The 25,128-nt window shown below is 39.9% G+C and overlaps 2 protein-coding genes across 5 annotated transcripts in view; one reads left to right on the forward strand and one right to left on the reverse strand.

Annotated features, from left to right (window-relative positions):
• Positions 1-1,672, forward strand: part of LOC140502854 (cilia- and flagella-associated protein 53-like) — a 199,001-nt gene extending 197,329 nt beyond the window's left edge. For all 4 annotated transcript variants that reach the window (XM_072606912.1, XM_072606910.1, XM_072606908.1 and 1 more), the window contains one exon: positions 724-1,672. The gene's annotated coding sequence lies outside the window, so the exon portion shown is untranslated. The remainder of the gene's footprint in view (positions 1-723) is intronic.
• The window catches only part of LOC140502855 (3-ketoacyl-CoA thiolase, mitochondrial-like), a 42,452-nt gene continuing 18,979 nt past the window's right edge, over positions 1,656-25,128 (reverse strand). Inside the window, exons 6-10 of the mRNA XM_072606913.1 lie at positions 23,924-24,099; positions 16,933-17,062; positions 9,930-10,000; positions 6,140-6,294; positions 1,656-2,342 (exon numbers count right to left, since the gene is read on the reverse strand). Coding sequence (XP_072463014.1) covers positions 2,258-2,342; positions 6,140-6,294; positions 9,930-10,000; positions 16,933-17,062; positions 23,924-24,099 — 617 coding nt within the window. The 3' untranslated portion in view covers positions 1,656-2,257. The remainder of the gene's footprint in view (positions 2,343-6,139; positions 6,295-9,929; positions 10,001-16,932; positions 17,063-23,923; positions 24,100-25,128) is intronic.

The following is a 25,128-nucleotide window of genomic DNA, read 5'->3' on the forward strand; positions in this document are numbered from 1 at the left end:
GCTTTGGTGTCATCTATAGATGTCTCTGGCTTGGTTGAGTCCTACATTAAGCTCTCCTTTTAAAGGTTTCTTTTCTCCTGTACTGCTTCCCCCCATTCCCTCCTCCATTTTGTAGGGATGATACAGCTTATGGTTTCTGATCATTTTCTTTTATGTTTTTATATTTATAAATTTTAAGCTAATTTTTACCTTGGCATCATGTCTTTCTGCTGGCTGTGGTGGTTTTAGTACTACTGAGGTCTTCTCATTTGTGTTGAGTGTTTTATTGGTTAATATTCTCCAAGGAATGACAGTATTTGGAATCAAGTCTTTTACCCATTTCCCATATTCAGAGTCAACAGCTAATTTAAGTCATCTTTATCTTTTCTAATTTGGTATCAATTTTGACCATTGATCAAATCAGTCAATGATCTGACTTCATAAAGACAGTGGATTCTGAAATGACCCACACGGGTAAATAGTCATTTCCTATTTGATAAGAGACAATCAAATTTCACAAGGGGCCGAAACCAAGATAATCATGAGATACTGAGAAAGCAATATACCAAAAAAAAAAAAAAAAAGACTACACACAGAATGAAGATAGTGAAAGTGTCCTGTTTCTCAGCACCTAATATGCACGACTCATAAGAAGACTTTAAGATTGGCAGCTGGGAAATCTGAACACCTAGAACTATTTGGTGACTATTGGCTGACAGAAATGTGAATTTTGTTTTCTTACAGAAAGATAGAGGTGAATAATTTCACACAAGAAGACCTGCAGATTGGATTAGCAGAGCTGGTCAAGAGCAGACCTCAGAGCCTGAGGTCAGAACTGGGACCAGAAAAGACTTCCAGCTGGATCCAGAAATGGCTTTCAGAACCTACACTGTTTGGGACAGCAAACTAGAGGAAAAGGCTTTGCACAGTCATCTACTACTTAGAAGAATTGACTGGAAGAAAAAAAAAAGCTCTATGCCTTTGTTTTTCCCTGTTCTGCCTTCTTCCTGAGAGGTAATAAGTTTCCTGATGGGAACTTCAGATCCCAACAATGAGAGCAGACCTGTGAAAGCTCAGAAGATCCCGGGTTTAGGATTTCTATTTTGCTGAAAGTTCTTAACATTGCTTTGGAAGTGCAAAAGAGGAGCTAACAGAAGTAGCCCTTCCCAGCAAGAAAATGGGTAGACTCAGAAAAGGAATGGATGGGAATGGATAAATTATTGGGAAACCTCTGAGAAAAAAGGATATAATGCTCACAATCCATAGTTGAGTTATCTTGGGCCCATGTGTTATTACAAATGTCTTCATGGTATGATTCTGTAAGTGTGTACCCACTAATCACTTATGGATACTATGTATATCAGTAAGAGTGCGCCCTCAGTTTGTGAGATATAATATTATGTACCTATTATCCTGTCTTTGCCTTGTGTTTGTAAATGAGTTAATGGTTTCACCTTGGACAGCTGGTTAAATGAGAACCACATCTGTCACCAATGAGGGCCCAGAAGCTACATGTAAGCAAAATCCATCCTTAATAGCTATGTATAACTGTAGGCACATCACATCATCTGTCTGAATCTATCTATAAAATATGCATAATAATATTTATACCATCTACCTGTTAACAATTTGAGGAAAGCACTTTGTAAATCATAAAGCACTATAAAAACAAGCCATTTATGGTAACTTGAAATTGAGATGACTTTTTATTGATATTTTATAATGATTTTTGCTACAAATGTCACAAATGATCTGAGAAGTGAATTTTGAACATTTTAGTACAAAATAGTACACATTTTAGTATGCAGAAAAATTTCAAAAATGATCAGGAAAAGCCTTCTGATTGTAATGAAATGAAAAACACATCTTTTATGAGAGGAGTGAATTGGGTGACATCAGAGAGTTAAGGCAACAACTGGTAAGACGGCTCTGCAATTGTACAATAAGGCAGAAAGGTATGTTTGGTGGTTATAAGGCAGGAGTCCTGCTTTTGCCAAATTCCCTTAGAAATATACTTTAAAATATTGGTACCAAATAAGGAAACAGTTTTCTTTTAGGATGGGCACCTATTCTGGATAAATGGATTTCTTTCCCTTAGTATCCTCAGAATCCACTTCTAGGTCCACCATCTTCACCTCCTAGGCCCACTGGAAGTTTCTTTGGTAACACAAGATCAATGTCAGAAACTTATGTGAAGGTTATTATTTTTCTTTCACGCAATTTTCAGCAAATAAATGTTTACAGGCCAAGGACTCTAGTTGCAATGTCCTTGGGTTCCTCAGGCTGTGTTCTCAATGATAACAGCGATACCTTGGCCACCACCAATGCAAGCTGATCCCACAGCATACTTTCCGCCTCGACGTCTAGAAAAGAAAGCAGTAGATAAGGTTTACTTTATGAGAGACAAGCACACAGCTTCCCCATCCCTGCAATCTTCCAATGAATAGAGGTTTAGATTCTGGGCTTTGCTGGAATACATGAGTTTAATGACGTTTACACATATAGAAGAATGGATAATTTTAGAAATGTTTTGCCTCTCTTTGATTAAGAACTAATCTCCTTTAGAGTATGCACCATCAGGTTCCAATTACCTTACAGAAGAGCTCAGACTCTGGAAACTGTTTTGAAGATGCTTCTCCTACCTGAAATTGTCTAGGGGAATGGAAAAGGGAATCAACATCTGTATGGAATCTACTATGTGTCAGGCATTGTGCTAAACACTTTTGCAAAGAGTATCTCGTTTGATCCTCACAACTCTGACAGTAGGTGCTGTTATCATCTCCATTTTACAGTGGAGTAAACTGAGACAAATGGAGGGTAAGTGACTTATCCAGAATCACACAGCTAGTAAGTATCTGAGGCTGGATCTGAACTCAGGTCTTCCCAAATACAGGCTCAGCCACCCAGCTGCCTTTGAAATCCCTGAAAGGAATATTAGTCCAGGAGTCATTTGATCTGAGTTTCAATCCTAGCAATGCCACCAAAGAGCACGGTGACTGTAGGCAGTCATCCAACCTTTGAGTCATTTTCTCATTTACAAAAAATGGAATGCCTTCTGCCTTGGCTACCTCATAGGATAATTGTGAACAACAAACAAATAATGGATATCAAAAAACATACAAGTTTAATGTCATTATTTTTTCACGTAGTTCAACCAGAGGTTTCTTTATTGGCTTTTCAGTCTATATGTCCTCAATGGTCTGTGTAGGTGGTCTATATGGAGGGTAGTTGGTCTATATGTCTCCAGTGGTCTGTGTAGATGGTCTATATGAAGGTTAGGTGGTCTGAATTTTACTTTATCCTTTCTGCAAAGGAATGATGAGGGCCACAGATTTGAGAACTAGAAGGGACCTCAGAGGCTATCTAATCCAACTGTCTCATTTTACAGATGGAAGAAACTGACTGCAAGATTGAATGACTTTATTAATTTGGGAAATTGCCCAAAGACACACAAGTAATAATAATGTTTGCTAGCAATTACATGGAGGCAGCTAGTGATGTAGTGGATCAGAGCACTGGGCCTGGAGTCAGGATGACCTGAGTTCAGATCTGGCCTCAGACACTTACTAGCTGTGTGACTCTGGGTAAGTCACTAATAGCTGTTTGCTTCAGTTTCCTCATCTGTAAAATGAGCTGGAGAAGGAAATGATAAACCACTGCAGTATCTTTGCCAAGAAAACCCCAAAAGAGGTCATGAAGAGTTGGACACAACTGAATAACTCAGCAATAACAACAAAAACATTAGTATTGCACTAAGAGGTTGACAAGGCCCTTTACCTAGGTTAACTCTTTTGATCTTCACAACAACCCTGGGGGCAGATTGTATTATTATGCCTATTTTACAGATGAGGAAACTAAAGTAGACAGAAATCAAGTGGCTTGTCTAAGATAACAGAACTAGGAGGTCAAATTTGAACTCAGGTCTTCCTGATTCCAGGTCCAACATTTTGCCTAGCTACCTCTCCATCAGGAGTGGTAGGGAATGAGTTCCTTTGGTTCTGGAGTCAGCTGTGTGGCTAATGGTCAACAAGCATTTATTAAGCACTTAGTGTGCATCAGGCACTGTAGTTAGTGCTGGATTACAAAGAAGGACAAATATAGGGTACCTGCCCTGAAGGCACTGACATTTTAATGGGGGAAAAGTCCTTCAAATAACTATGAATATACACATTACATATAGAGTAGATAGTAGGTGGTGGTAGGGCAGATAGGAAAGGTCTCCTGCAGAAAGTAGGGTTTGAGCTGAGTCTGGAAGGAAGCCAAGGAAGTCAGCAGGTAGAGGTGAGGAAGGAGAACATTCCAGGCATGAGGCACTGCTATGACAAAGGCATGGAGATGAGAGATTGAGTGTCCTAAGCAAGGACCTGACCAAGAAGCCAGGATCACCAGATCTCGGAGTTACTTAATTTTTCTTGGGTCTCAGTTTGCTCATTTATAAAATGAGGGGGTTGGATTAGATGGTTTCTCAGTGGTGTTTTTGGCAGACTGACCCTAAAGGCCCTGTGGGCTCTAAGTTTATGACCCTGTGATTGTCTATGCTTTCTTCTACTTCATCTCTGAAGGCTATGAGAAGCTGAACAGTGCAGACCTGAGGCTGCCAGCAGGGGGAGCCCTTCTTAAAGAAATGGTGCCAGGGCTCTCACAGTCTCAGTCTGTTTTGAGAATAGAGAATAAGAACTTAGCTCCAGAATGTCTCCTCTTTTGGTCTTGGGCCACATGTTTTAGAAATCAAAGTTCTTCATCCATTTGTTTTTTCAATGCAGAATGTTCATTTCTTTCATGTCAGTCCCACTGCAATCACTTCAATTCTTTAGCCTAAGAGACTTTAGCTTTCTTGGTTAATCCTAAAATCTCAAGCTAGTGGCACAGATCATGGAAACCATCCTAAAGCAGCCCTGCAGGAGACTACCTGCCCCCCTGTCCTGAGTGCTCTATACAGAGGCTATGTGATCTATATGTGCTCAGTGGTCTATATGGAGGCTATGTAGTCTGTATGTTCTCAGTGGTCTGTGTAGGTGGTCTATACAGAGGCTAGGTGGTCTATGTGTCCTCAATGGTCTATAATGGAGGCTACATGATCTATATGTAATCAGTGGTATATATGGAGGCCAGGCAGTTTATGTATCCTCAATGATCTATATGGAGGCTATGTGGTCTCTATGTCCTCAGTGGTCTGTATAGGTGGTCTATATGGAAGCTAGGTGGTGAGCAGTTTTGGTTAAAGCAGTTCATGAAGATCATATAAAGGCATGGAGGAGCTGTGATCTACTTTGGTGAAGTAAACAACAATAAGACTTTGAATGACTTGAAGTCAGTGGAGACAGCATGGTTACAATGGCAAGGGCAATGACTCTAGAGTCAGAGGGCCAGGGCTCAAATTCCATGTCTGATGATTATGATCTGTGATCTAGGACAAGTTTATTTAATTTCCCTGGGTCTGTTTTCCTCATTTGAAATTTTTGAAAATCCTGAATTTTTGAAATATTGAAAAATAAGGGGGTAGGACTAGAAGGGAAGGGACTATAATAAGGCCAATGGAAAGGAAAGAAGCCCTAATGCTGATTCAGAAGACCCAGGTTTAATACTGCGAAAAAAACGTTAGGATCATAGATTCACATTTCTAAGACTGAAAGGCCATCTAGTCCAGTGTCCTCATTTCAGAGGCCCAGGGTAGTGAAGTGACTTCCTCAAAATCAAACAAGTTAGGATTTGAAACCAGGCCCTTGGACTCCTTCCTGCATATCACACTGCCTCCTAAAATGTAGCCAGCTGAAATATTATTAATCTAAAATAAGTAACCTAAGACCACTGCGAGAGAAGCAACCTCTGAAAGAGAAAACCAAACAGCAAAACACTCATTTTACACTGACTGGTTTTAGACTAGACCAGATATCCAAATCCCAATTCTCATAGTTACTTGTGTGAACTTGGGCACATCAGTGACTATCACCAAGCCTCAGCATCCTTGGACCAGATGGTCTCTGAGGTCCTTTCTGGCCCTGATTTATGATTCTAAATATAAAAGAATGCAATACAGCATGCACCTCCTAACTTGAGGTTAGACTTGTGACATTTAACCAACTTGTGCTACAAAGGCCAGAAAGACAAGGCTATTTGGAAATGAGAATAAGACTGAAATACAGTAACTTCTCATGGATACCTTAACTCATGAACCAGATGAGCAGTGATTCGTGTTCCAGAGGCTCCCAAAGGGTGGCCCAGGGAGATGGCTCCTCCATTCACATTGGTTTTACTTGAGTCAAGTTGCAAAGATACTTCCACTGCTAGATACTGCGGAGCAAAAGCTTCGTTCACCTTCAGGAGACAGGGTAGAACACTGGTTAGCTGGAGTAAATTCAGGTTGTCATTCAGTCGTTTCAGTCATGCCCAACTCTTCATGACTCCATTTGGGGCTTTCTTGACAAAGGTACTGGAGTGGTTTGCCATTTCCTTCTCTAGCTCATTTTACAGATGAGGAAACTGAGGCAAATAGGGTTAAATGATTTGCCCAGGGTGACACAGCTAGTAAGTGTCTGAGGCCGGATTTGAACTCAGGAAGATATGTTTTCCTGACTCCAGGCCCGGCACTCTATCCACTATCCCACCTAGCTGCCAAACAGTTTTAATTCATACTTCTCTATCTCTTTTCATAGATTTTACATTTACTCTTCCTGTCTAGATTTACCTTTTAGGTGACTCTGTAAAGAGTATCTGTATTAACACTAAGTGTGACCTGTGTCCAGATATCAGATTAGATGTCTACTTCAGAGATGCTACCCATCAAATTTTCTTTTCTAAGTTGGAAGTTCACTAGTTCTATGAATGTTTTTAGATTTTAACTTTCTTGACAGTGATTACTGTTTCTACACTTTTTGACTAAAAATCACTGCAAACAAAAAAAGATCTGAAAACTGTGTTGACTAAGAGTCACCTCTGTGACATGGCCCCCCCGCAAAAATCTAATGCTCTCTTGACCCCCATTAACTGGAATTCAATGTTCAGAATGAAGGAGTATGAGATAATTCCACTATATTCTGCCTTGGTCAGACATCATTTGGAGTATTGTGTTCAATACTGGTTACCACATTTTAGGAGGGATAAGGACAAAATGGAATATGTACAGAGGACATCTGGAATAGTAGGGAACCAGAAAGTCTAACGTGGATTAGTGAAGGAACTAGGGATGACCAACCTGGAGAACAAAAGGTTTAGTAAGGGACACACAGTATGTTCATCCTTTGTTGCTGAAGAAGACCATGCCATCAGAGAAATGATGACATGACTTGCACTTGACTTTGTTTAGAGTGAGGGAGGGCTGTGCAGGTCACCAGCCTCACTTCTCCTCCAGAGCCATCTGAATCCAGTGACCATATATTCATCAGGATGACTGGAGATGACCCAGGATGAGGCAACTGGGGTTAAGTGACTTGCCCAAGGTCACACAGCTAGTGAGTGTCAAGTGTCTGAGGTGAGATTTGAACTCAGGTTCTCTTGACTCCTGCCCTGGTGCTCTATCCACTGCACCACCTAGCTGCCATAGTAAAGGACACAATAATTATTTTTAAGGACTGTGCCCTGGAATCCCGTTATCCTTATGTGAGAACCACAGAGCTACACATCTACCTGCCAATCTTTAATCACACTTCACCACTCATCTATCCACCCCTGCCCCCCACCATGGGCTAAGGTGTTATTATCTAGAATCCCAAGGGAATCATCTCAAGGTTGTATATTTACATTTGTGGTCTTAGAAGGATACAAGCAAGAAGGTATGCAAATGAGCACCTGCAGCTTTTCTGAGTTGGTATACCTGGCATAGGGCCTGGCAACATACTAGGTGTCTAATAAATTAGGCAGCTGGGTGGCGGGCCTGGAATGAAGAAGACCTAAGTTCAAATCCAGTCTCAGATGCTATGTGATCTTAGGAAATCATCTATTTGCCTTAGCTTCCTCAGCTGTAAAATGGGGATAATAGTAATAGCACTTCCCTCCCAAGACTGTTATGGGTATCAAATGCAATGGTATCTACAAAGTGCCTAGTACACTGTATGTGCATAATAAATGCTAGTTTATTATTATCATTATTAATAACAACAAACTTGTCAATGGATTGATTCTATTATTTCTCTTCCCTACAAAATGGCGATTAAGATGCAGGAACTGGAGGCTTTTAGTGGCAAGCCTCCTTAGGAGGGAGGAAAGGTTCTGGGATGAATCATGGTGTCTGCGGTGAGTCAATCAATGGATCTACATGACTACATTAATGCCAGTGGAAATTATGTGTATATAAAGAGTACTGAGGGTACCCTTTCTTCCTATTTCTACCTTAATATGGGGATTCCTCATAAAATTGTCAGAAAAGAGGACACAGAATAACCTCCCAAGCTGGACCAGCATGGTGTCAGCCATCCAGTATTTTCCAATAAACTGGGTTGCACTAGACAGAAATGTATATGTAGACACAAAAGACACAAGCAGTTTTGAGGCTTTTCTAAACTTTGACCTTTTACTTTTTACTGATGCTTTTGTTTTTTAAATCAAAGTAACTTCCCAATATACCATGCTGCCTCTATCCTTGTTACAAAAAAATTCTCCCTTGCTAAAAAAGAACAAAAGTTAAGCAAAACCATTATCCTAACTACGTTTGACACCATACACAATAAATAGCTTACAACTGTGGTCCCCTACTTCTCTACTGGAGAGGAGGAAGATATGTTTCATTTTTTGTCCTCCAAGAATGGCAATGAGGCATGTGATCTGAGTTTGGTTTCTTTATCACCTCTGATTTGTATGCTACTATAAACTTAGGAAGTTCTCTGATACTTGAATGGAGGTCAGTAGGGGTTACAATTAGCCCCATGAAGATTTTAATTACAGAAATTAAAGTCTCCAAATCCATAAATTTAAATTAGAATGTGAACTCATCACTGAATCAAAGTAGAAACAGTAGATATGGCTTGTTTTGGGTTATATAAATCTCTTAGGCAGCTAGGTAGCAGAGTGGTTAAATTGCTGGGCCTGGAATCAGGAAGACCTGAGTTCAAATCCAGCCTCAGACACTTATTAGCTGTGTGACCTTGGGCACATCACTTAACTTTGGTTTGCCTCAGTTTCCTCAAATGGAAAAGGAGCACCATTATAGCACCAACCTTCTAGGGTTGTAAGGATCAAATGAGATGATATTTTGTGAAGTGCTTAGCACAGGTACTTAGTAAATACTTATTCCCTTCTCTTACCCTTTAGTTCTTAACTCAAACAGTTAATTGGTTAATGACCATATGTTCTAGTGGACAGATCATGTGAACTCGGAGCAAAAAAGCTTCAGTTCTATGCTTGACCCCACCACCATCTACTGAATGCCCTGAGGTTAATCAATTAATCAATAAACATTTATTAAGCACATGTGCCAGGCACTGTGCTAACCCTCTGGGATATAAAGAGAGGCAAAAGACAGTCCCTGCTCTTAGAGCTTTTGCTCTAATGGGCAAGTTACTTTAGCTCTCACTTCACCTGTGGAATGGGTTTAACTCTTATTTACATGCTGGCAATGTGGACCAATAAGCTAAGTATAAAATACTCTAATACTCCAGTATTTTAAGGATCTATGCAAATTGCCACCTCTTTCTAACTTTGCAGAGTCTTCACAAGAGTGCTGTACTCAAACCATCCTCCACCACTGCTGATAACCCGGCACTGAGCCTTTATCAATGTATTCATGCTGGTCCTCAGGCAACAGATATGCAATCAGTATATCACCAGGTCTGCTTTGAGCAGGATGGAAAGACTTTGGATACATTTTTCAATGTTAATGGCACTACTTTGCAAACTTTAAAGTGCTATTTGTGTCAATATTGACTATTATTATTACTATAGAAGAAAGTGCTAAGGTGAAAGTCACTGGGCCATGGTGATGGGTCCCTCATTCATATTGTAAAAGGTAGAACACTTACTTCGACCAAATCCATGTCTTTCAGGCTCAGCCCAGACTTTTTTAGTGCCCCATTGATGGCAGGAACAGGACCTATAAGAATTAAAACTATATATATTAGTGATAAATGGACCACAAAGTATCTCCTTTTCCTGAACAAAGAAGCTAATTTCCTAACGGAAGGATTACTTCATTCTAATATAGGCTGGACAACCTCAGATCCCTTCCTACTCAGATTTTGTGATCCTATAATTGCCCCACATCCTTCAGCACAACTTAATTGACTCAGTCAATTGGTGATTAAGCATTTTTTAAAACAATTACTATACACAAGGCACTGTACTAAGTGCTAGGAATATCAAGAGAAGCAAGAAAGCAGTCCCTACCCTCAGGAAGCTTAGGTTCTACTGCAGAAGAAGGCACATAAATAACTAGATACGTACCAGATATAGACAGAGTAGAGGAAGGTAATCGGAAAGCAGACGACCAGCAGAGGGAGGACTAGACAGGGTGAGGCCTTGTCTGCAAAAGATGGGATTTGAGTTGGAGGAAGTCGGGGTGGAGGCGAGGAGGGAGGGCAGCCAAGGTGTGAGGGACAGACGAGGAGACAGGGGATGCAGTGGTGCATTTAAGAAACTGCAAGGAGCCCAATGTAGATGGATCGGAAGGTGTGTGGGAAGAGAAAGGGAAGAAAGAAGGCAGGAAAGACTGGACAAAGTCAGAGGAAGAAGAGTTTTAAATGCTTTAAATCTGAGATCACGAAGAAAGAGAAATTTGAGCCCAGTAGCAAGGCTGTCTAGGATGTCATTACTAAGTGCAGAACTGAAGATGAGGGGATGATCATAAACAAGTGTTTAATGCTCTTTACTCTGCTAAAGCTTCTTGTACGGTACAGTTAATGTCATCCATGAACTATGCTTGTATCAAGCACACCCAGTATGGCAAAGACTGCAGCAGTGTCCTTTCAGTCACACTTGGGCACAAGGAAGGTAACAGCAGCAGAGGCAACAGCATCTCTTAATGTGAAGGTCAATGTTAGAGTAAATACAACTGGCTATGGAAAAAAATGATAAGGTGCCTTGTGGGAAAGATGTTAGAAATAATGGAGAAATTCTACATGGAAAGGATAAAGGGAATAAGCAATTATTAAGTATCCACTATGTGTTGGGCATTGTAGTAATAAGCATTTTACAAATATTATTTCACTTGATGAGTAGGTGCTATTATTAGTCTCATTTTATACTTGAGGAAACTGAGGTAAATGGAGGTTAAGTGACTTGCCCATGGTCACAGAGCTAATAAGTGTCTGAGGCTGGATTTGAAATTAGGCTTTCCTGACTCCAGGCCCAGTGCTCCATTCACTGCACCATCTAACTGCATCTTTAAAAATGTAAACCAGATGAATCAATCATCATTTAAGGAATTAGAACAATAATATGCTTATGGCCTGGTCTACCTGTATGATTACTGGTGATGAGCAGGGATGCAGTGGATGACCTTGATGTCTTAGATGTCTGACATCTCTACATCTCAATGTAGAGCTCTAAATGCAGGGCCTGCTTCAGCTGCCTTCATGGCTGTTGGAACAAATTGTTCTCATCTGGCCATTCCACTGAGGGATGTCTTCACATGCTTAAATCTGCCTAACTCACTGACAGGTTTGAGGTCTGTCAGTTACCCTCAACGTGGTTTAGTTGGTCTGCCAAGATGGTTTACTGGGGTGTGGCCACTGAGCATGCTACAGCTTCTTAAGAGCCACAGGTAAGAGTTTGGTGACAGGTGGACACCAAAGATGGACTTGCAGCCCTGAAAAGGCCTTGTCAAACCTTCACAGAAGTCTTAGTACACCTCTATTGCACACTCCATGAGTACTAATGACTACAGAACTGACGTGAGGGATTTATGATTCCATCAGTACAGCCCTCTACTCTCCATTCAGCTCACAGCACTCCTCTGCTTTAGTGGAGGATTTGAATCACCATGGCCAAAAAATTCATCTCCTTCTAGCCAGTCTGCCTTGTGATACAATTCTCTCAATTGAGCTCAGCTGGTTCTCAGATAACAGAAAGCCCTGGCACAGTGAGGACAGTACCGGCCCTGGAATCTGGAGGACCTGAGTTACTAACTGTGTGACCTTGAGCAGTCACTTAACCCCAATTGCCTTGCCTTCCCCCCTCCAAAAAGAACCAAACAAAAACAAAATAAATAGAAAGCCTTGAAGCCTCTCCATATGTGAGAGCCCAGGCTATGCAGAGATGCTGAAGAGCCAGCATCCCCACCCCACCAACAGGAACTATAAAAGAAGTACTTTGGTAGAGAGTGAATGTACAACGGTCATGCCTTTTAAATTTACAAGGGGCAAGAATTCTATGACCTGGGGCCATGAGGTAAAAAACTGAGTAGAAATGCCACTTTACAAGATACACCAAATACATACACCAAAGTATTTCTAGTAGCAATTTTCTTGATAGCAAAGAACTGGAAATAAAGTAGATGCCCAGTCATTAAGCACCAAAAATGGGTTTTATAGTACAATAGGAACTGTTAGCAAAGCATATTTAGAAGTATGGAAATCTAATAAAACAAGACATGGTATAGAGCAGTGGTTTTCAAAGTGTTTTCAACAGACTCCTGCGGGTCCCCAACACCTGTTTCTGGTGGGAAGGGGGATGTCTGCAAGGTCACAACTATTTTCATAATAATACTAAGACATTATGTGCCTTTTAAGATACTCCTTTTTCCAACTACATATCTGGATTCTCTTCATATGCTTCAACCAAAACAAAACAGACTGAATGGAGAAGCAGATGAGAAAACAGTTCAGAAATGTAAGTCAGATAAATAAATAAATAAGTCAGAAATTAAAGAGATTTGCAAAAATAGGCAAAATGATACTGCTTCTCAAACTTTTTTTGTTTTGGAAAATCTTATTTTTCATAAAGATAATCTATGCTTACATGTAATAGATTCATTGTTACTTTTAATGAATAAATATTACATTTTCTAATAAGGTGAGTCTTGGCAGATAAAACCCACACAAACAATAACTCTTTGGGGTCTTCAATAATGATTGAGTATAAAAGGGCCCTGAGATCAAAGTCTGAGAACTGTTAGCATAGGACACTGGACTTGGAAGTAAGATCTCTACTTAATCTTGCCTTATGCATTAGCTGCATCACCCTGAACAAGTCATCCATTTAGTCTTTCTATGCCTCAGTTTCCTCATCTGTAAAGAGAGAGGGTTGAGCTCGATATCCCCTAATGAACACTTCTTTATCTAAATCTATTATTCTATGACTAAGAAGACAACACTGAAGTTCCCAAGTGTGGGAGAAACCTTGCTGTTGTTCAGTCACGCAGCCATGTCCAACTCTTTGTAACCCTATTTGGGGCTTTCTTGGCAAAGATACTGGAGTGATCTGCTATTTCCTTTTCTAGCTCATTTTACGGATGGGGAAACTGAAGCAAACAGAGTTAAGTGACTTGCCCAGGATCACACAGCTAATCAGTGTCTGAGGCCAGATTTTAATTCAGGAAGCTCAGTTTTCCTGACACAGGCCTGGCACAGCACTCTTTTCAATTCATCATCTAGCTGAAACAACAGGCTTATTTCACTTCTCAAACAAAACTTCCATTAGGTCTAAATGTTGCCTAGGTGAGCCTATTAAACCATATCAACTTGATTCTCTACCTCTGTTCAGGTAATGACTTGATAAAAGCTCTAATGAAAGATTCTGAGTTCCTTTCAAAGCACAGAATGGCATGGTTCTTATGGTCATGTAATGGGTCAGTTATCTTGCAAGGCTGCCATGTTCTGTTATCAATGTCCTAAACAAGTGAAGTTAATTAAAGGTTTTCATGTTTAAAATTTAATTTTGGCCATTTTCCATCAAAATCTTTCTAAAATATAGAACATGCTCATCTTCCCTAGGAGAGTATCCTGAACAGAATTTAACCTTTTCTGGGTGACTTCGGCTGATCATTATGAATTTTAATTACTGTACAACACTGAGATTTATAGTACTTAGTAGTAGGACTTTGGACAGTCATTTCGATCATTTAGAAAATGAATCAATTGGTCTCCAGTAGAGGCAGTATGGGACAATAAATGTGAGTTACAGCAGACAAGAGGTCTGAACTAGATCAAAAGACATGGATTATAGTGAATATAGGCTAAGCTTTTAGAGGTATCACTAGTTAATGAAAGCACTTCTCCCTCTATCATTTCCAAGACCAAATATAAAATCCTTTGGCCGGCATGCAAAGCCTTTCATAACCTCCCCCCCCTCCCTTCCTCTCAGTTTTTTTTACACCTTAATATACACTCCGTATATTCCACATTCTAGTGGTCCTGGCCCACTTTTCGTGCCAACACGACACTCCATCTCTATCCTGACTCTGGACAGGTCTCTTCACTGGCTGTTTCTCACAAATGAATGCCTTTTTTTCTTAGGTCTGTCTCTTGGCTTCCTTCAAGTTCCAGCCAAAATCTTATCTTCTACAGGAAGCCTTCTTCAATCCTTAGTTCTGGTACCCTCCCCTCTGGTAATTATTTCCTATTTTTCCTTTATATATTTGTAGATTGTCTGAACAGGGTTGTATGTACAGCGTCTCCCTCATTTGACTGTGAGCTCTTCCAGAACAGGGACTTTTTTTGTCTTTCTTCATATCTCCAGTGCTAAACCAGATGAGCCTGGCACATAGCAAGTGCTGAATAAATGTTTACTTGACTACATTTATGTCTTTCAAATACATCCCTTTCAGCCTAGTTCAGGACTCCAATTCCTCCCATGAGGACTATACCAATAGCCTCCGAATTGGTCTTCCTGCCTCAAGCCTTTCCCACTCTCCATCCCACCCTCCAGTTACCAAAATGATATTGTCAAAGCCTTTGGAGAACCATGAATCTCTCCTGCACAAGAAGCTCCCACAGCTTCTACAAGCTTCTTGCTTATAGAATCAAATGCAAATTTCTCTGTTTGGCTGCCCAGGGGTGGGGAATGTAAGGCTTTAAGGCCACAAGTGGCCTTCTAGGTCCTTGGCTGTGACATTTTGACTGAGTCCAAGTTTTACTGAACATATCCTTTCATTAAGGGAATTTGTTCTGTGAAGTTTGGATCTCATCAAAGGGCCACACTTGAGGACCTAGAGGGCTACATGTGGCCTCAAGGCTGTAGGTTCCTCATCTCTGGACAGCCCTCCTGACATCCAGAAGTCTGACTTCTCCCCCATCACATTCTATATTCTAGCCAAAAGTGTTCTGCCTTCTTCCTATTCCTCCCACGATAGACTCTCTCCCATCTCCATTTCTGGCCTACATACCTGGAATGCAGACACCTCCTCACCTCTGTCTCTCAAGAATCTCTAGTTTTCTTCAAAGTTCAGCTCAACCATCCCTTCCTACATGAGGTCTTTCAGCTGCTACTGTCTTGTGACCTTCAAATTACCTTATACTTACTTTGTATATATATTGTATCTCTGCACACACACACACACACACACACACACACACACACACACACACACATACAAGTATGTATGTATGTAGTTTCCTTTGATAGAACGGAAATTCCTTGAGAACAAGAATCATTTTATTTTTATCCTTATATCCCTAGCACTCTGCATAGTGCCAGGTCAGGAACATAACAACATATGCTTAATGAATACCTGGTGACTGAACAATTATTCTGGACAACTGAAGAACTGGACATCCTGAGACTATGCTATCTATCCAGGTGCTCAGGAAGTACCTGATGAATGGATGGCCTGTTTTTCTGCTTATTTTCCCATAAAATAATAATAATAGTTAACATTTATATAGGGGCAGCTTTGTGGCAGAGGGCACAGAGTGCTGGGCCTGGAGTCAAGAAGGCATTTTCCTGAGTCTGGCCTCAGACATTTACTAGCTGTATGACCCTGGGTAAGTCACTCAACCCTGTTTGCCTCAGTTTCTCATCTGCAAAATGAACTGGAGTAGGAAATGGCAAAACCACTCTAGTACTTTTGCCATAAAAACCCCAAACGGGGTCACAAAGAGTCAGACACAACTGAACAACAACAAAACACTTAGGTAGTGTGTACTACGTGCCAGGCACTATGCTAAGAGCTTTACAATTTTTATCTCATTTAATCCTCACAACGAGACGAGGTAGGTGTTATTGTTACCCCCATTTTACAGATGAAGAAACTGAAGCAAACAAGGTCACCCAAAATTTGCCCAGGATCACAAACAGCTGGGGAGTGTCTAAGGCTGAATTTGAATGCAGGTCTTCCTGACTTCAAGCACAGAGCTTCATTCACTGTGCCACCCAGCTGTTCCCAAAATATAGGAGTTCTCCTTGTCAAACTATTTAATGATATACTAGTACTGATACTGCAGAGCTGGTGGATGGGGCTGGGTGAGGGGAAGTTGGAGTCTTTGAAAGACTTGGCTTTTGTTGCTCTATTCAAGCCCAGGGAGGGAAAGCAACTCTTTCACAGTAATTTCTGATCACTCTTGTCAAAACAACCAGATCCTCAAACCTCGAGACAGTCTGGACCCCAAGGATGGGAAGTTTCTTTTCCTTCTTTTCTCAGTGTGATGTCTTTGCTCTCTCTGTCAGTCTATGATAAATGATGCTGAACTTGAAGAGCTAGGACCCTACTTTCCCCCCTCCCCCATCTCCATACTTGCAGGGGGCATCATGGTCCAGTGGGAGGAGCACCAACCTTGGACTTTTGGACTTAGGAATCAGTCTTCTCCCCAGTTAGATTATAAACTTCTTGAGAAAAGGGATTCTGTCTTTTTTCTTCGGTGGTGGTGGTGGAGGGGGGTTATTCCTACAGTATAGGCAACAGTGCTGGGCACCACAGTAGTTGATCAATAAATTTCTTCTGGTTGAGTGGCTGATGGCCTGTCTTTTTAGAACTTATTTATATAATGGACTTGGGATTTGCCTAGCGACATAGCTAAATTAATTACTTTAAAAATCTCACTTCTTATCAAAATCAATGGAAGCAGGCAATTCATTTTTAGGGTAACTTACCAATGCCCATGATATTGGGATCACATCCAGATACAAAGTAGCCCACAATTCTGGCGAGTGGGGTCAGGCTATGCTTTTTAACAGCATCTTCACTTGCTAAGATCACTGCTCCAGCTCCGTCAGACACTCCCTTGAGAGGAAAAACAATATGTTAAATGGACATTATAATAATCCAAAGAGGCCTGTGCCTGACTAAAGTTAATGACAGCAGGGATAGTGAAAATGGAAAATGACACAGAAAAAACAGTGATTTGAGACATGCCTAAGTGGAGAGATGACTCTGAAGGGCAGCTTGCTTGGGGAAACTGTACTTAGGAAAGGATGACAAGCTCTCTCTGATGGGCATAGCTGAATATCAGGCAACTTAATCCCTATTACACATGAATGAATGCTGGCATCAGAGTCCAAGGAGCGGGGCATCCGGTGTCTAGAGTTGACTAGTCACTGGCATTGAGAATTTTGTGACAATTTTCAGAAATGTTTTGCATGATTTCCTACGTATAATGGGTATCATACTGCTTGCCTTCTCAATAGGTGGGGGAAGGAGAATTTGGAACCCAAAATATTAAAAAATCAATCATGAATTTAATGATATTGTGAAGGATGAATAGGACTATATAATTTTCATTGTTGTTGTTCAGTTTGTCCTATTCTACGTGACCCCACTTGGGATTTTCTCAGCAAAGAAACTGGAGTGGTTTGCCATTTCCCTCTCCTGCTCATTTTACAGATGAGGAAATGGAGGCAAACAGGGTTAAGTGACTTGTCCAGGGTCACATAGCTAGTAAGTGTCTGAAGCTGGATTTGAACTCAGTCATCGTGAATCCAGCTCCAGTGCTCTATCTGCTTTGCCACTTAGCTGCCCCTACATCAGTTTATATATTGCTATATTTCCTGAGATGAAGACAGAAAACATTTCCACCGAGAGCTGGCTTGGTGTCAGGCTTACTAATTAAATACATCGAATCTGCTTGCTGCCTGTGTTTCCAGTTCATGTTCCTAATTTGGCTATTTTCTAAATAAGCTTGGTTCGAAGTTATAATACTCCTCCTCTGTTGCTCTCCCACCTCTACCATAGAGAAATACTCTCTGGCCTTCATACCTCTCTCAAAGGGGTAGTAGAAAGACTGTCTGATTTAGAGTCATGGGACTGAATCCTAACTGTCACCTGTGTATGCTTGAAGAATAAATTTTATCTGTACGGGCCTCAGCTTTTTTATCATTTACAAAATGAGACAGTTGGACAATATGACCTCGGAGGACCCTTCCAATTCCAAGTTTACAATCCTATGATTTGTCTATCTTTGTTTAAAAAAATCATGAACCTTTCCCCTAGCAATGCCACTATCAGGTCTGTTTCCAAAGATGATTAGGGAAAAAGGAAAAGAACTTATATGTTCTAAAATATTTATAGTAGCTCTCTTTGTAGGGGCAAAGAACTGGAAATTGTAGAGATACCTGTCAGTTGGGGAATGGGTGAACAAGTTGTGCCATATAGGACTGGGATGGAATATTACTGTGCTGTAAGAAATGATGAGTGTCATGATTTTAGAAAAACATGGAAAGACTTGCATGAAATAATGAAAAGTGCAATGAACAGAACCAAGAGAACACTGTATACAATAAAGGCAGTACTGTTTTAAGAATAACTTTGAGGATGTAAGTCATTTTGACTATCATTAATGCCCAAATTAATAACAAAGCACATATGAAGGAAGATGCTATCTGCATTCGTAGAATGAATTGATAAAAAGAAACAGGTATAGAATAATTCTGTGTATGTATATACACACACACACACATTTATGTCTACTGGTAGTCATCTCGAGGGAGAAGGGGGAAGAAAGAAAAAAAGAAATAAAAGTTACATGATAACTTTATTATATATTTAAGAGGAATATATGTTGCATAAAAGATTTATAGCTTTGTGCACAATCATCTTTTTTTTCTATTCTACTATGTTATGGAAATAGGTTTTATTTAAGTTCAGAATAAATTTTTTTTTAAATCATGAACCCTTCAGAATTAGGCATCACAAGACATTCTTATCCCAAGATAAATAAGAATCCTATTGTCTGAGGTGCAAGAAAAATTAACATTTTTGTGAATTAAACAATTAATTTTGATATTCTTTCGGGAAAATCTGTATATCTTATAACTCAATGAAATCTTATTTGCTTTTTTTTTTTTAATAACCAGACATGTGATTTAATTAGCATAGTTCTGGAAAGTTGCTTGTGGGCATTGAAAAAGTTGAATAACCTGTACTGAATCATCCAGCCGGTAAGTGGAGGAGGCAAGATTTGACCCTTCTAGGTTAAAGGCCAGCTCTCTGTCCACTCTGCCAAAGCTGCCTCACTGAACATAAAAAGAATATTTAATTATTATTTAATTAAGGGATATAACCCACTCTCTACATATTCAAAATAAAAAGGTTGACTGGGTAACTATCATCTCTGTGATTAATCTCTGTGAAACTGAATGGACCAAACCAGAAGAACGATTCATACAATCACAACAACATAAACACAAAAAAATTAATGAAAAATAAGTGAACAGGCCAATAAATTTTTGACCCCTTCAGGGATGTTTTAATTACAAGAGATCAGAAAAACCAACAGTTGTACATCAAAAACCAAGGCTGGAGATTCTGACCTTTCACCACACTTATCTGGATAGAATGAGACTAATCAAAGCAATGCTCAAGTTATTAGATACTAGGCAGAAAAACCCTGAAAAAAGATCATTGTAATAAGTGTGTAGAAATATCTAACACAATATTCAGTAAGAACAGAGCTCACAATGGGCAGACAATTGCCATGTTCCAGAATTCTGGCAAAAGATAAAAGTCTTCTCCTTGAGCACCTTGTATATACTCCACTATAAAGAAAACCTTTGAGGGACGGAGCCAAGTTGGCAGAGTAGAAAGGTACACGTATGCATCTCCCCACACAGCCCATAAAATACCTGTAGGGAGGGACTCTCAACAAATTTTGGAGCAGCAGAAGTGGAGAACAACAGAGTGGAGGAGATTTCCAGCCCAGGGTGACCTGAAAGGCCCATGGGAAATGTCTGTTGCAAAAGATGCTGAGCAGAGCCCAGCCCAGCCTTGGCCGCCTGGCATGGTGCCAGGAGGAGGACAGGAGCAGGCAGCAGGCCTCGGGACAGAATCCCCAGCAGCATTAGCAGCAGTTTGTAGATCCCTCAAACCACAGGCCACAGGCGGCAAAGGACAGTGAGAGGGTTTTTTCAGCTGTGAAGGGAGTGGGTCTTCCTCTAGCTCTAGGGCAGCAGCAGCTCCCACAACAGCCCACATCCATTGTTGGATTGTAAAACCCCTGGGGGCACTGAGCAGCTGATCCTTACTTCAGCCCTGTGTGGTGGCCCTGTCCCCATCTAATGCTCCTTGGAGGAATTGAGCAGCTGATCTTTATGTCACACTGAATGGTGTTCCTGCCCCCACCAAAAGCCCCTGGGGGAACCGAGCAGCTTATTTGAATCTCAGCCCCCAGTGCTGGCCTGGTAGAACTGGAGGCCAGGTGGTTGTGGAGAGGAAACTCTATTACTCACACATTCTGGGCAAAAAAGTTTCTGGTTGCTCCCAGACCAGTGTACATGCTTGACTGTGCCACCTTGGAGGAAGTGAGATCTTATGGATCCACAGAGTATACCCTACTCCTGACAAAGGACCCAAAAGTCAAGTAACTGGTTGGGAAAATGCCTAAAAGAGGGAAAAAATAAGACAATAGAAGGTTACTTTCTGGGTGAACAGATATCTTTTCCCATTTTTTTGGATGAAGAAGAACAACGCTTACCATCAGGAAAAGACAAAAATATCAAGTCTTCTGTATCCCAAACATCCAAAATAAATATTCAATGGTCTCAGGCCATGGAAGAGCTCAAAAAGGATTTTGAAAATCAAGTAAGAGAGGTGGAGGAAAAATTGGAAAGAGAAATGAGAGAGATGCAAGAAAAGCAAGTAAACAACTTGCTAAATGAGACCCAAAAAAATGCTGAAGAAAATAACACCTTGAAAAATAGGCTAACTCAATTGGCAAAAGAGGTTCAAAAAGCCAATGAGGAAAGCAGAATTAGCCAAATGGAAAAGGAGGTTCAAAAGCTCAATGAAGAAAATAGTTCTTTCAAAACTAGAATGGAACAGATAGAGGCTAATGACTTTATGAAAAACCAAAAAAATCACAAAACAAAACCAAAAGAATGAAAATATGGAAGATAATGTGAAATATCTCATTGGAAAAACAACTGACCTGGAAAATAGATCCAGGAGAGACAATTTAAAAATTATGGGACTATCTGAAAGCCATGATCAAAAAAAGAGCCTAGACATCATCTTTCATGAAATTATCAAGGAAAACTGCCCTGAGATTCTAGCACCAGGGGGCAAAATAAATATTGAAAGACTCCAACCAATCACCTCCTGAAAGAGATCCAAAAAGAGAAACTCCTAGGAACATTGTGGCCAAATTGCAGAGTTCCCTGGTCAAGGAGAAAATACTGCAAGCTAGAAAGAAACAATTCAAGTATTGTGGAAATACAATAAGGATAACACAAGATCTAGCACCTTCTACATTAAGGGACTGAAGGGCATGGAATATGATATTCCAGAAGTGAAAGGAATTAGGACTAAAACCAAGAATCACTACCCAGCAAAACTGACTATAATACTTCAGGGGAAAAGATGGTCTTGCAATGAAATAGAGGACTTTCAAGCATTGTTGATGAAAAGATCAGAGCTGAAAAGAAAATTTGACTTTGAAACACAAGAATCAAGAGAAGCATGAAAAGGTAAACAGCAAAGAGAAGTCGTAGGGACGTATAAAAGTTGAACTGTTTACATTCCTACATGGAAAGACAATATTTGTAAGTCTTGAAACTTTTGAGTATCTGGGTAGTGGGTGGGACCACACACACACACACACACACACACACACACACACACACACACAGACACATAGACACACACAGACAGACACACAGACAGACACACACACAGACACACAGACACAGACACACACACACAGACACACACACACAGACACACACACACAGACACGGACACACACACACACACACACACACACACACACACACACACACACACACACACACACACACACACACACACACACACACACACACACCCCGGGTGAGTGGGATAAGATGGGATCATATCTAAAAAAATGAAATTAAGAGGTGAGAGAGAAATATATTGGGAGGACAAAGGGAGAAATGGAATGGGGCAAATTATCTCTCATAAAAGGCAAGTAAAAGACTTTTCAGTGGAGGGAAAAAGGAGGGAGGTGAGAAAAAAAACATGAAGCTTACTCTCAGCACATTCGACTAAAGGAAGGAATAAAATGCACACTCATTTTGGTATGAAAACCAATACAGGACAGTGGGGGAGAAGGGGATAAGCAGGGTGGGAGGGATGATGGAAGGGAGGGCAATGGGAGGAGGGAGCAATTAGAAGTCAACACTCTTGGGGAGGGACAGGATCAAAAGAAAGAATACAAGAAATGAGAGGCAGGACAGGATGGAGGGAAATATAGTTAGTTTCACATAACATGACTATTATGGAAGTCATTTGCAAAACTACACAGATATGGCCTATATTGAATTGCTTGCCTTCCCAAAGGGAATGGGTGGGGAGGGAGGGAGGAAGAGAAGTTGGAACTCAAAGTTTTAGGAACAACTGTTGAGTATTGTTCTTGCAACTAGGAAATAAGAAATACAGGTAATGGGGTATAGAAAGTTATCTTTCCCCACAGGACAAAAGAAAAGATGGGGATAAGGGAAGGGAGGAATGTTAGAAGCGGGGCAGATTGGTGATAGGGGTAATTAGAATGCTCAGCGTTTTGGGGTGGGGGGAAGGAAGAAATGGGGAGAAAATTTGGAACCCAAAATTTTGTGGAAATGAATGTTGAAAACTTAAATAAATAAATTTAAATTAAAAAAAAGGAAAATCTTTTATTCTTTATCTGGCATAATCTCAATAATTTTCTTCCCTTTTAATAAAACTTTAAGAATCAAAAGAGAACTCAAAAACAAAGAAATTCTGGTTGCATTTGGGGGAGACAAGAAAATGTCCCCAGGTAAGGGGAACAGCTAAGATGCACCAGGTAAGTCAAAAATTGCAAAGGCCTCAGGTAATCCTGTACCCTAATAGATCTTTGACCCAACTCTGCCACCAACTCCAACTAAAATATAAAAATTGCTAGTCACACCCGTTCATCTATAATTAGAATCTTGGAAAAAGGCCCAGGCTAGATGGCAAATCACTGGATGACAATAAAGGATGGTTTTGCTTTTAAGAGATAAAGTACATTTTGGTCCTTATGGTGTAACACAATCTACCACACCGTAAGAAATCAAGTATGTTTTTATCTCCTTTGACAATCCGACAACAAGCCAAGGCCTTTCCATGCACATCACTGGGTATTATCAAGGGAGAGTTTATGGTACAGGTTTGGAGAGACTGGTGCTGGTATGTATGAAATGGATGCAGATGGTGGTAGAGATTGTTAATTCTAAAAAGCAATACGTATTTCTATACATTATATCAAATAATCTATGTGCCTTAGAGATCTGTAACCTGTACTGAATCATCCAGCCAGTAAGTGGAGGAGGCAAGATTTGACCCCAGGCCTTCCAGACTAAAGGTGCTGTCACATAGCCAGGATTCAAGGATTATGTACAGGGAAAGTGCTCAGAAACCACCTAGTTCAATCTCTTCTTACAGGTGAGTAAACTGAGGCCCTCTGAGTCACATAAGGAGTGAGGATCAGAGGCAGAATTTGAACTTGGGTCCTCTGACTCCTGAGCTGGTGCTGCTCCTCTTTCCATCAATCTCCCAAACTTTAAAAAGCTGGAATACTAGTCTAAACTAAATCACCTAAAACCATGGTGACAAAGCCACATTGCCTTTTGTGCTGACTGCTTTTGGATGGATGTACCTACACTTAACACCTACCGAAGCATTTCCTGCAGTGACAGTTCCATCTTTCTTGAAGACTGGAGGAAGCTTGGCCAGTTGTTCCAGCGTTGTTTGGGGCCGGGGATGCTCATCCTTTTGCATTATCTCTTTTCCTTTCTTTGTTTTCACTTCAATTGGTACCATTTCATTATTAAAGTAGCCAGCATCATTAGCTGAAACAGCAGAATGAATTTTTTTAAGAATAAAAATTTTAAAATAGATACAAAACTCTATTCTTTAGAGAAAATAACCCCTACGCAATTTCTGGCCCATTCTTTCCAATCTACTTAAGTCTAAGTTTCTAATAGTTTTTCTCCAAAATAGACTGCTAAAGTATTTACCCTATTAAAAACAACAACATTCTTTCCATACTTAAAAGACCTAGTACACTGCTATGTACCTATGGGGAGATGTATGTGTATAGATATGATATATAATATACAAATGATATATTATGTATATACTAAATTATATAAAATGATACATAATCATAAAATAAATTATATAACATATCATACATGATCACATAATTTTATTATTTCTATCTTGTACGTATAATATATGATTATGTATAATTTTTTATATAAACACACAAATACATACACATCTCCCTATAAGTACACAGTGTACAAATAAGTCTTTCAGCATGGGAAGAATGTTGTTTTTCATAGGTATATATAATTATATGTGTGATTTATATACATAAACATATCATATATACATGATTGTTATGTGTGTGTGTATATATATATACAGATATAAACTGTATGTGATATATACATAATTTATATATACAAATTTTCCCAGATATACATGTACATACAGGTTTACACACACTGAATACACATAAATAAGCACACCCATGTTTATCTAAATATGTGTACACATATATATGTATGCATATACTTGATGATGCATCAACACCCATGAGTACATATTTATATTCACCACATTTTAAGCAATAAATGATTGATTTAAGTTAAAGGATTTTGTTTCAAAGCAACTACTTTATTGGGGTATCTTTTTCTTCAATTAATATTCTGTGTTCACATGACTAAAAAAGGTGACAAAGTACATCCTTATTACAAAGTTTATTATAAACCAACTTTTTATGTGCATCCCAAAAATGCTCAAGTATTTTTCAGGCTATATTAATAGAAGAAATATGATGTCTAAATTAAGACAGGGAACAGTCTTAATGT

This window comes from Notamacropus eugenii, chromosome 4, assembly GCF_028372415.1.
Source record: "Notamacropus eugenii isolate mMacEug1 chromosome 4, mMacEug1.pri_v2, whole genome shotgun sequence".
In the NCBI taxonomy this organism is placed as follows: domain Eukaryota; kingdom Metazoa; phylum Chordata; class Mammalia; order Diprotodontia; family Macropodidae; genus Notamacropus; species Notamacropus eugenii.